This window comes from Setaria viridis, chromosome 6 (assembly GCF_005286985.2).
Source record: "Setaria viridis chromosome 6, Setaria_viridis_v4.0, whole genome shotgun sequence".
NCBI classification, from domain to species: domain Eukaryota; kingdom Viridiplantae; phylum Streptophyta; class Magnoliopsida; order Poales; family Poaceae; genus Setaria; species Setaria viridis.
In genome coordinates, this window is record NC_048268.2 from 236,231 (window position 1) to 249,095 (window position 12,865).

Below are 12,865 nucleotides of genomic sequence, written 5' to 3' on the forward strand. Positions count from 1 at the left end.
CCACGGTCCTTCCTCAAGGGCACGCCTCTTTCCTGCTAGTTGGAGGAAGGTGAAAGAAAGTGATTCTCACCCAAATCCTTGTAGGTCACGCCCTTGATGGGGAACCAGATCCTCCCTAGGGCTTGAGCTAGGCCATCTGCATTCATGAGCTTCTCCGCCAACACTTTGCTGATCGCCTGTGGATTAGCAGATCGCACCCTGGCTGATTCCGCCGCACCAATTTGGATGCCCTTCTTCTCCACCGCTGACAGCTTCATCCGCTCCATCGTCCCCTCCATCGCCTCCATCTTTCCCTGCACACCTTGCACGGCTAGGGTTTAAGATGGCTAGCAGATCTAGGCTGGGCTCCATAACGGAGAGATCGAACGTGGACACGAATGTAGGATGGGACGTGGACTCACGACCAAATTCCTGTGTGGGAGCCGATCAGGAACAGAGATGAGGAAGGAAGCTAGAGATTGGATCATAAACCCTAATCGTCAGGCACTAAACCCCAAGTCGCCTAGGAACCCTAGGCACCGAGGACTGTCCACGAGGTTTTTTTTTGTTTAATCCTACCTGTCATTTCAATTCAAGTCTCAACTTGTAAACTTTTCAAACTTTCACTCTAGATAGTTTATTTTGATGGCAATTATTCATATAAAGAAAATGTTTTCTTGGTAAAATTGATTGATCTACACCGACAACGCTCAATCGTGTCATGATAACGTGTTTAGTTTCGAAGTATGGCACATGATGCACTTATGTAGGATCCTTATCTAATCTGTACCTTGGTAAAAAAAGTTGATTACAAGTCGTTGAGGAATTTGAAAAGGCTAAAACTAGAAATTTGTGTATAGTGTACTAAGCTAAACCTAAAGTTCACAATAATTTGACCAATTATTGATTAATATTGTATCGTTACTGTTAGTGGCGGAGCTAGAACACAAATCAAGAGGGGGCCATCAATACTAATCTGTTGCTTAATGTGCTCATTTTTTTAATTTTTAAGCATAAATTTTGTAGCTAGTTAATGGTTTTTGCAATTGGCAGGGAGGGGTCATGCCCTCTTTGACCTCATGTAGCTCCGCCAGTGGTTGCTGCAAAACTTTTGGACATAATAATTTTTGTATATCTTTCCATGGAAAACCACATTTAGCCTTTAGCAAAAGTCATGTAATAATGTGCAATCTAAAAAAACTAGTGTAAAGCTCAGGGATAAATTAAAAAAGGTTAAAATATACGAGCAATTCTTGAATCATGGTTTCATCTAGATCCTCGTACAATAAAATAGGTCCAAACTACTCCGTTAGCAAATAATTACACATGTGGTACTCTAACGTGAAGCTCGACAAATCCCTAAACTCTACTAAAGTGATTATGGTTGTTACTTGTTACTGCTCAGGTGTCGTGTTTGTGTGCCGCATAGGCAATTTTCCTGCTGATTAATCTTAAATGGCATACTTAGCAAGTTTAGCCACCATGGTACAAGTTTAATGACCGCCCAAGAATTATACTTATAAAAATTTGCAGGGGGGGCACACGGAAATGTTCCACAGAAATGGGCCGGACTGAATTCTCTCCTGGTGGTGGTGGATCCATGCTCATGATGGTCTGTCTGCTTCCCTCCCCCAAACCGCATTCAAAGCATCGACGAGCCGCGCCGCCCCTCCATCCGCCGCAACGCAGGCGGCGAAGAGGAGGGGGACGAGACGACTCGTGCGCCGCGGCGATCCACAACAAGGTGCTCCTTCTCTCTCCTGCTGCCGTTGCCGTCTCTGCAATAGAGTACTGCATTTGCATGCCGTAGCTGTAGCTGCCCGCATACAAGTAATTCGATCGATCTGCATTTTTCTTTAGATTCCGTTTGGTAACCGCGCGTTACTTCACTCAAGGGTTTGGCAACTGTTTCGATTAAAACATCTTAATTTGCTTCGAATTGTACTCTTCCCAGTCTCTGCTTGATTTGAGACCCTTTTTCCTTTTCTCCTAGTATAGACAATTTCACTTGAATTCCCCTGCACAGAACGGCATTAATGTTGCTTACAAACCCAGATTTCAGGGGAGTTCTGTAGTATCAAGATATTTTTATTCACTGAAGCTATAAAGAAACGCAACAGCTAACTTGGTGGATAAAATGTCAACAACAATCTTGACCAGAACTGCTACCAATACTACTCTATCATTAGTACTAGTCATTTGGACACTTGAATTTTGAAGGCTGATTGTAAGTTGTGTGCTTACAGTTGATTAGGATTGTTAATCAGTTTTAAGTACTAGCATCATTATTATTCATTAGAGACCTTTTTGTAACAATTCTCATTTCTCTAAACGATTAATCTAATTTCTTGGTAAAGAGTGCTTACATTGATGTAAGTATTTGGTGTTCCATCATACTGAAGTGTGAGGGCTGGAAGAGGGAAAGAGTTAGAAATTGTAGGCATCTTTGTTTGTTGCGTCAACTTGATTGACTCAGCAGGAGGGATAAGAATCCCTTCTCTTGTTCCTTTAAGAAAAAAATATAGACTTGTAGAGTCATGTTGGTGAAAACATGTGTACTTCTTCAATGCTTCAAAAGTCAGTGAAAGGTACTACATTGATGCTGACTGGTGCCAGGGTTTTGTGCAGACTGATTTCAACAAAATTAGGAGGAAGAGTAAATAAAAACCATAGTTTTATTTAAGTAGAGCTGCCACCTTTTTCTCTCCAGGCTGTTATATAATGGTATGTGAGGTGCTCTATGCTCACGCAACACAGAAAGGCACCTCTCTTACCTGTAGGCACTTACACTGCGTGCTAGACTTAGGAAACCAAGCTGAATAAGGGTATGAGCCAGACCAAGAACGCTGAGTCCATGAGCGGCAGCGTTGAAGCCTCAGTTGAGTCAGCCACGAGCTCGTGTCTGTCCTCAGATGCTGATGAGGGAGTGGCAGCGCCGATGGTGCTGGCTGGGTGCCCCCAGTGCCTCATGTACGTGATGCTCTCAAAGGAAGAAACGCAGCTCAAGTGTCCCAAGTGCAAGAGCCCGGTGCTGCTGCACTTCCACAAGGGTGGCAGCAAGAACAAGGGCTAACTTCCAACCTCTTTAAGCTCGCTTACAGATTCATGCAGCCAAAGGCTCTGGTGTTTGTTTTTTATATATTTTATCAGTGTTTGTTAGTAGCAAAGTTTCACAAATTTCCACATGTAAGGTTTAGTGCGTATTCCTTTTGATCTCTGTACATATAATTCAAATATGAACCTGGAACTTGGCATACTTCTGTGTGTAGCCTGTCTCTCCCTCCCTCTGTTTTTTCCTCCCATGAGAGGTATGTATGCTGCATTTTAGTCTTCTCCAATCCGGAGGGGATTAAGATTGTCCATAATGCATACCTTGCCCTTGTGTTTATTTGCATTGTATGATTTTGCTGTTTGTCTACTCAAATATTTACATAACATGATTTTACTGTTTGTCTACTCAAGCATAGATCTATGTAAGATTGATCTTTTAGCTTGATATATTATATATCATGTTTTGCTCAGAGAATGTTCCCATGTAACATGTTGTTTAGATCAGTTCATATACACATTTTTACAGCATGCTTCGATCTTGATAGATCATTCATATGCTTGTGATGGGAGAGGTGACTTGGTTACGGTGGTTGCTTGATGATTTTGGTGTTTCAGTTTCTATACCGACTCCTCTTTTGTCTGACAGTATTGGAGCTATCAGTATTGCCCGTGATCCGGTGAAGCATGAGCTTACTAAGTATATTGGTGTGGATGTTTCTTATACACGATCACAGGTTCAGGATGAGGTTATTGCTCTTTAGTACGTGCCTTCAGAGTTGCAGCTGGCTGATTTCTTTACAAAGGTACAGACCCGTGTTCAGCACAGATTTTATCTCTTCAAACTCAGTGTTCTTGACCCACCATGAGTTTGAGGAGGGTGTTAGATGTATATGTACTGTTGGTATTTTACCTTTTCTAGGAGTTTTTGTGTATATTTCCTCCTCCCTGTACTTGTATATATATAGGTCTAGCGCTCCTGTTATGAATACAAGTGCTATTTGCTAACACAATTTCCCATACACCGGTTTAGATTCTACCATGTTTGGTAGTACAGTAGCACCTGATATCTTCCGCCTAGTACTTGGCTACTTGCCATAGACAACGAGTTGGCCCAACTAAAAAGGCAGCACAAAATTTAGGCCCAATAGGCCTAATTCATTCATGCTCAAGAGTCAAGACAGACCTATGAAGAGCTTGAAATATTTCGTTCATCCACATCTCACATGGTGAGTCTAGCATGTTAGCATCCTTTCTTTTCTACTATAATATAGGTCAATTGGCTAGTGTCGTTACTGTAAGATGTACGATCAATGCCATGGTTCAGAATCTGGAAAATGAGATATAGTCGAGAAGCCACATGATAGCTCATCTAACTTGTGTTTGGTAGGAATTGAACTGTGATCTTCAGCAGAGACCTGAGGTGTCCATCGATTTCTCAAAAGAAATCTTATTCCTACAATTCAAGCGTTACTGTGTCAGTCTAAATGCTCCTGCTACACTCCTGTTCCCTTGAAAAGCTTTTTTTGTACATTTTGCATAGCTTGTGTTGTCTTTCAATAGGGTCTGTCCAACAACTTTAATGGTGATTTTTGGAAAAAGAAGTGAAGTGACCAACCTGTTGTCACTGACGAAAGATGACTCCCCCTCATCATGACCAAACTTTATCGGAAAATTTCTACTTTGTTGTCAGGGCCAGCAAAGCTTCACTGTTTGGATCAAGGGGAAAGCAGCTTTTTTCTGAAAACGTCACAGGAACTTCGGATGCAGCTAATATGCTTGACAAGAACATGTGGTACACTGGGATGTGGGGAAGCAAGCAAGACAAGACCACCACATGACAGAATTAACTTCAGAGGCAGGAACTAAAACATATTCGCACTTGATGAAGCCGACAGGCATGGGACATTTTTGTTTTCTAACTGTTGCAACTAGTATAATCACATAATGGTAACTAAAAAGCTTCTTCTGGTTAAGTGAAATACGAGCTTAAACGAAAGCATATTGTGCTAATTCTGTACTTGTTGTGCCCATACTAAGGTTGCAAGATATATGACTTAACACTAACACTTGCAAAAAAAAATACCTGATCAGAAAAGTATTTAGGAACAAACTCTAGATTGCATCATGGTGGGGACTTTCCCTACAACTAACACATGTAGGTTGTCTGTACTTCACATAACAGACAAACTAAAACATTTCATTTTAAATTCATTCACACCTAGTCTCCTTTGGGTTGGAAAAAACATATGGCTATAGTTATTTTCAATTGGATTGTGCATCTCTGTATCAATTCAGTTGGTTCGATTTGATCAGGGACAAACATGGAAATTGTGTAGAAGCAAACCCCAATGTACAAATATATTAGTTTATAAATACCGCATGTTTTAGATCAGGATCACGCACAGGAAATCATATGAAAATAAAACCCTTTGGATTCCTGCTGTCCCCCATCTCAAGAGCTTGCACCATATTATCTGCTTCATCATTTTGCTTGTTTGTTTTTGGATCTCAATCATTCAACTTGGTTGGATGAATGCACGGAGCTTTTCCTTCTGCACCATTGTACTGTTGGGAAAATTCCCAATTTTGGCTCATTCATTTTGATTCTCTGTTGAATCAAATATATGCAAACAGTATTAGCATCTATATTCAGTTTCCCATATATCCTGCAGCTGTTCAATTGGGCCCATTTTTGTTCATCTCTGAAGACGAATCCAAGAATGGCTGTTACACATACTGCACAAACACAGTAGGATTCTGTATGCAGCTTTAGCCTTTTGTTTTTTTGGTCTTCTCCATCCTTTTTATACGAAGAGATGGTAGAAAAGACTGATTGGACAAACTGGATTAAGCTGAATTCATCAAGTGAAGGAATAAACTTCCATGTTAAAAGTGATGATCATTAGAATCATAACCTACACAATTGTGCAGTTATGCTGGGGACAAAATCAAGGTAAGTATTTTCTTTAGCCAATTATGATATAGTATACCTTGCGGAGTCTGTCTGACTTTTGCTGAAACTGAAACTAGCATCTTGTGATCTAGTTCAGAGGTTAAGGCCGGTTAGGTGCCAGAGTGGCTAACCAAGAAGGGAGCATTCATAAACATCGTCTGTGATAGAGAGTAGAAACTTTCTCCCCAAGTGATCTGATCTCAGTGTTCAAAATCTCAAGCAAGAGTTCTCATTCTTTCTGTAGGTATGGAGTTTGAATTGAGATTGACTAGTTAATTACTGGTTGGCTGATCACCCTTCATACTGTCGCTGCGAAACAAATATAGAATGAATATTCAGGAGAAGCAAGCTTAGTTTTAAAAATGGTACTCTTTCCTTGGACATACACGCATATGTTGCCCAGTATGGCAGCCTGGCATGTGCTCTGTAGAGCATGCTCCTGCATCTGCATTATTGCATCTGCATGATCATTTGTCCTTACTCCTGCTAGATTATCCATCATAGAAGCTTGTGAGACCAGTGATTATGATGTGAATAAACCAATTAATGAGCAACTAGGCAGCAGCTCTGCAATGCTGCATGTTCTGATACAGTACATCAGTTAGCAGCAGACAGGGTTAACAACTGCGCGCTGTCCTTGCAACAGTTTTACCCTTCTTTTTTTCTCAAACAACGCACAGGAGAGCTGCATGTCATTTCATTAAGGTAGAAAAAAGAAACAATTGACACCAATATACTATGGTAACAATGTATGTAGGTGCGCACATAATAATGTAGACACCTTACGCATGCATGAAACAGATGATAAGGGATGATCAATTGGGCTAGTTCAGTGGTGAGGCAAGTTGGACACCTATTACAGGCAACCATATTGAAAGCAGAATTGGCTCGGGATAATAGATTGATTGATGGTGCAAAGGACAGGTACAGAATATATAGGCAAGGATGTCCTAGGATTTACAGAAACACCCAATCAACGGAGATCCTTGCCTAATCTAAATATCTAGGCATATCAAGCCTTCCCATGGAGGGAGGCGCACGGCCAAGGGCCCGTGCGGCACCCTGCCTAACAGCCCAAAGGGCTGGCCTAAACACACAGTCTAACACCCCCCTCCCCCCGCAGTCTGATCATCGGCACTATGGATATTCAAACAGGACCTGAATTCTGAGAACAAAAGACGACAGCCCCTTGGTGAAGATGTCGGCATACTGTGAAGACGTTGGAACGTGCATGACGCGGACATCACTAACAGCAACACGCTCCCGAACAAAGTGGAGATCAATCTCGATGTGCTTAGTGCGCTGATGCTGGACGGGGTTGGAGGACATGTAGACGGCACTGATGTTGTCGCAGTAGACCAACGAGGCGTGATGAGGAGGAGCGTGAAGCTCGAGGAGAAGCTGGCGCAGCCAGGTGGCTTCAACGATGCCATTGGCCACGGCGCGGTACTCAGCTTCAGCACTGGACATAGAGGCTGTGTTCTAACGCTTTGATGACTAGGAGACCAAGTTGTCACTGAGGAATACTGCGTAGCCGGAGGTGGATTTGCGTGTATCGGGGCAACCGGCCCAATCGGTGTCGGAGTATACAATCAGTTCACTATGTGCAGATGGTTGAAGAATCAATCCTAGGTGTAGAGTACCCCTGGTATAGCGGAGGATGTGCTTCAGGGCAGCAAGATGTTGCTCACGCGGGTCATGCATGTGTAAGCAAACCTGCTGAACCGTGTAGGTGATGTCTAGCTTGGTGAAGGTCAAGTACTGAAGAGCTCCGGCGAGGCTGCGAAAATCAGATGCCTCCTTCAATGGCGGACCACCTGCGGCAAGCTTGGGGTTGGTGTCGACTTGAGTAGAGCACGACATGCAATCTGCCATACCAGAACAATCCAGGATATCCCGCATGTACTGCTGCTGAGAGAGAAAGAGGCCAGAGCCACAACGCTGTACGTGCATCACTAGGAAGTGATGCAGCTCGCCAAGATCCTTCATAGAGAACTCCTGCTGCAAAGCCTGAATGGTGCGCCGGAGAAGCTTTGGTGAGGAGGCTGTGAGGATGATGTCATCAATATATAGCAGCAAGTAGATGATGTCGGAGCCACGATGATAGACAAATAGAGAGGTGTCTGACGTGGCCTCAACAAACCCAAGAGTGAGCAGATATGCAGCAAACTGACTACACCATGCGCGAGGAGCCTGTTTCAGTCCATAAAGTGATCTGTTCAGTCGGCAGACGAAATCCAGGTGAGCAGGATCCTCAAAGCCAGCAGGCTGAGCGCAGTAGACTGTCTCGGACAGGGTCCATGAAGAAAGGCATTCTTCACATCTAGCTGATGAATGGACCACCCGCAAGAGAGAGCTAAGGACAGCACCGTGCGCACGGTGGTAGGCTTGACCATAGGACTGAATGTCTCAGCAAAGTCAACACCTGGACGCTGTGTGAAACTGCGGAGTATCCATCGAGCCTTGTACCTCTAAAGGGAGCCATCGGACAGGAACTTATTCTTGAAGATCCATTTGTCGGACACGACGTTAGCTCGAGGTGAGCGCGGAACCAAATCCCATGTGTGCGCGAGAGCCGCCCCCATCTTGGGTGGCTGCTGGGACGGCGCCGGAGGTCGTGAAGATGAGGATGCTGAGGCCGGTGGAGGGCGTCGAGGAGCAATGCGCGGCAGTAAGCTCCTCTAGGAGAAGGTCATTCCTGACTTCCAGGAATAATGGGAACGGCTGGCCGCGGCAAAGGTGTAGGCTGAGGGCGGTGTAGCGCTCGTTGAGGCTATGGATCACGTTGAGCACAAGGGTGCGATCCGTGACGCGCTCACCAAGCTCGCGAAGGGAGTCCGCCGTCTGCTTGAAGCGCCTGCAATAGTCCGTGATGGAGAGATCACCTTGAACGAAGTTCCGGAACTAGGCGTAGAGGAAGAGCGCATGCGTCTCAGGATTCCCAAGAAATTGAGTCTCAATCGCGAGCCAGGCCGAGCGGGCAGTGGAGTCGCGCTCGAGGACAGCATCAGCAAGGTCATTGGAGATGGAGTCGACGATCCAGGACCGGACGACGTAGTCCATACGCACCCAGTCAGGGATGGACGGGGCAGGAGCGTTGGACAGGACGTGGTCCTGGAGGGAGTACTTGCCGACAACGAGGAGGAATTGTTCACGCCACCATGCGTAGCTGCCGGAGTTGACGTTGAGGGTGGTGTGGATGATGCTCCGGATGTTGACAACGACGGCTTGGGCATGAAGGTTGAGGAGAGTGGCGGCTTTGTGGAGAAGCATGGCGTCATGAATGGTGCCGCGATCCTGATCGAAGACGTGGGACGCAGTGTGGGAAGCAGCGCCGTCGTCATCAACCGGATCGAGATCGGGAACAGCCGCGGCGGCCACCTTGCGCTCAGCGGTGGCGCGCGCCAGGGTGGTGCGGGCGCGCTGCGCAGCGGCGTCACGCTCTTGGGTGGCCTTGGCCGCCTCCTTCTCGGCGTCGGCGGCGCGCGCAAGGGCTATGTCTCAGGCGGCCACATGGGACGTAGTGTGGGAAGCAGCACCGTTGTCCTCAACCGGGATCGGGAACAGCTGCAGCGGCCACCTTGTGCAGCGGTGGCGCATGCTAGGGCGGTGCGGGCGCGCTGCGCAGCGGCGTCGCGCTCTTGGGCGGCCTCGGTCACCTCCTTCTCGACGTCGGCGGCGCGCGCAAGGGCTGCGTCGCGGGTGACTGTGGCCTGCCGAGCACGCTTCTCGCGCTCAGCGCCGGCGATGGTGCCGGCGGGGAGGACGGTCCCGGCCATTGATAGGGCAGCGGAAGATGAATCGGGGTGGAAACCCGGACTCGTGATACCATGAAAGTAGGATTGGCTCGGGATTATAGATTGATTGATGGTGCAAAGCACAGGTACAGAATTTATAGGCAAGGATGTCCTAGGGTTTATAGAAACACCCAATCAACGGAGATCCTTGCCTAATCTAAATACCTAGGCATATCAAGCCTTCCAAGGGAGGGAGGCGCACGGCCAAGGGCCCGTGCGACACCCTGCCTAACAGCCCAAAGGGCCGGCCTAAACACGCAGTCTAACCCATATAGTTGATTGATCTTCCGCTATCAGCTGAAGGACTCATGATTATGCAGATGTAGTAGGTTATTAGTCTGCTGCATACGTCGCGTTCGATACACCTCTTGTTGTCACTAATTTAACCTTCATGATGTACGTATACTACTATGATAGCAATGCAAGGCATGGAATGGTGTTGTGATATGGTAATACGATATCCTTACACATTAAGTTTGGTCACATGTTTCCTGGAGCCTTGCTTTGTTTGATGCATGCCATAAGATGTGGAGGTGTTGAATGAATGAAAGGAAATGAAAGGAACAAAATAATCCCTAGAGGTGAGCATTAAATTTGGTCTCATGCTAAGCCATACTTCCATGAATGCTGTCGTAGATATCATATTGTAAGGCGACTCTGCTTAGTCATTTGAAATGAGCAAGTGGTGAAATGGCAACAGAAAGAAATTTTTAGTTTGCCTTAGTGTCCTTGGCTCCTTGGCTCATGCTTATTTTGTGACTTGTGTATGTAATGTAAACTATAGTTTTAAAAAATGACTTGATATCTAAAATAAAAATATTTGGGCTGGGTTGCAACCGTAGGAAACATCTGAAAACCACATATTTCTGAAAAGCTGTGCAATTTGTTTGAGATACTGGGACAATTTGTTAGTACTAATGTCCTTGCAGCTGGATCTCTCTGCTGGGGAGGGAGGAGAGGGGAGAATCTGGAGCATGGCACAAGCAGTCTACCAGCAGCAAACAAGTGCCTGCCGCAGCATACCTATACAACCTTTAGTCACCTGATTGATTGATTACTACTATTATTGCAGGGAGTCAGGCAGGGCGGTGAAACCCACTCCCATCCTGATGTGTTCATGCACGACAGATGGCCGGGGATGGATTGATTGAGCCGGCAGGGCAGGGAATGGCACTGTGACTACCCAGAATCTAGTACTAGTAGCTATATACATCATCCAATTGGACAGAGGCCGTAATGCATCCATATATATGGTATGGTACTACCTGCGTCCTTAGTAAATACACTATTTTATTTTGTTTGCCTTAAACGTCGTATATCTAATAACAGAAGAAGTATACATATGTTCACTCCGCCTGCAATTTAATAATCTTTCAATTTGCAAACCACGCACTGATATGTATGCTGTGTTGCAGGTAGGTTCCACGTGGAGGTAAGCATGGCATTTGCAAGACAAGATAGAGAGGAACGCAAGGGAAAGAAGCTCAACTAACTAAAGCACTAATGCAGAAGCGGCCGGCACCGTACCCCAACTGAGCAGGCCAGGAACAATTGAACAAACAAAACAAGGCTCACTTCGATCCATTGCAGTTGCAGGCAGGCATGTTCTTCCCCGGATCCATAAAATAAGATAATTAAGATAATCCTCCATCAGCAACATAATGTAACTGCTCTCTGCTCTCTAGGTAACCTACCCTGCTCCCATTTTATATATCACTTTAGCTTTGCATATGCATAGTACATACTTGTCATTAGTGCATATATATATAATAATCTTGCAGCTCGGCTCCTTCTCCAAATAAAAGCCGCATCACCTTGCTTGCCCAACGCCCCTAGTCCATCTAGCTAGCCACTCTTGTCTTCTTCTTCCCCAGCTCTAGCTAGCTCCTCGATTTCCATCTTAATTCCTCTCACCAAAAGCACCAGTGCATGCCATGATGAAGAAGCAGCAGCTTGCTGTTGGTGGCCTCTCCTCTCTCTTCCGCAGCAGCAGCAATAAGCAGCAGGACACCTCTCCTACTCCTGGTGCAGTGTTGCCGTGCCGCCATTCCTCCTCTTCGTCCATGTCGTCCTCCTCCTACTCCGCGTGGCAATGGACCTCCTGCGGCCTGCACCCAAGAACTCTCTCCTTCAGGCAGCTGCAGGAGGAGGAGGAGGATGCCAGCAGGTATGGCTGCCAGCACCGTGACGATGACAGCCACATGGCCATGATGAAGAAGCAGGCGGCTTATTACAAGACCATGAACTCCTCCTACTCCGTCGACTCGTGCTTCTCCACCAACTCCCTGGACTCCGTCGACAGCTTCTCAACGGCATCCCACGCTGAGGCAGAGGCCGTCATCCGGGCTGTGCGCTCGGACCGACTGCTCTTCGAGCCTGAGGACGCGTCCTCTTTCAAGGCAGCCAGCAAGCCCAACACTAAGCTGATCATCAAGGCCATGGACGACGACGATAAGGATGACACCACCACCACCGCGAGCGAGGCAGCAACGGCAGCGTTCGGTGGCGCCATGGCCATGTCGATGGAGTCTGAGAACCCGTACCGTGACTTCCGGGAGTCCATGGAGGCGATGGTGATGAGCCAGGGGGGCGTCAAGGACTGGTTCTGGCTGGAGGAGATGTTGGGATGGTACCTGAGGGCCAACGGCAAGAGCACGCACGGGCTCATCGTCGGCGCCTTCGTGGACCTGCTCGTGGCGCTCAGCACCGCCGCCTCGCCTGCAGATTCGTCGTCTCCGGCCACCCCTGCTGCTGCAAACTGCTATTCAGCCAGCGATTGCTCATGCTCCTTCTCCTCCAGTCCTCCTTGTAGTTAGAATGTACTAGCAGCGTCGACGGATTAGTGAGCTGATGATGAGGAGGACGATATCATTTTGGTTTCTTAGTGTGTTGGTTGCTGCATCATCATCTACCATCACCCGCCCGTCCTCAATATAATGTAAGAGAGATGGAGTTGATGGTCATCGTCATGTCCACCTCATCATCACTTATATAGGAAGGAGTATAGTCTAGCAGATCATTACTACTAGCTTGTAGATTTGTAGTTCAACTGCTTGATTACCAGGCCAATTAAATTTCCAGTTAC

The 12,865-nt window shown here is 46.4% G+C and overlaps 1 protein-coding gene across 1 annotated transcript; it reads left to right on the top strand.

Moving 5' to 3' along the window:
* Nucleotides 1-11,590: 11,590 nt before the first annotated feature.
* Nucleotides 11,591-12,651, top strand: LOC117862206 (uncharacterized). Its single transcript, XM_034745736.2, has one exon. It carries the CDS (start codon nucleotides 11,715-11,717, stop codon nucleotides 12,594-12,596), a length of 882 nt encoding a protein of 293 aa, XP_034601627.1. The 5' UTR covers nucleotides 11,591-11,714; the 3' UTR covers nucleotides 12,597-12,651.
* Nucleotides 12,652-12,865: the final 214 nt, after the last annotated feature.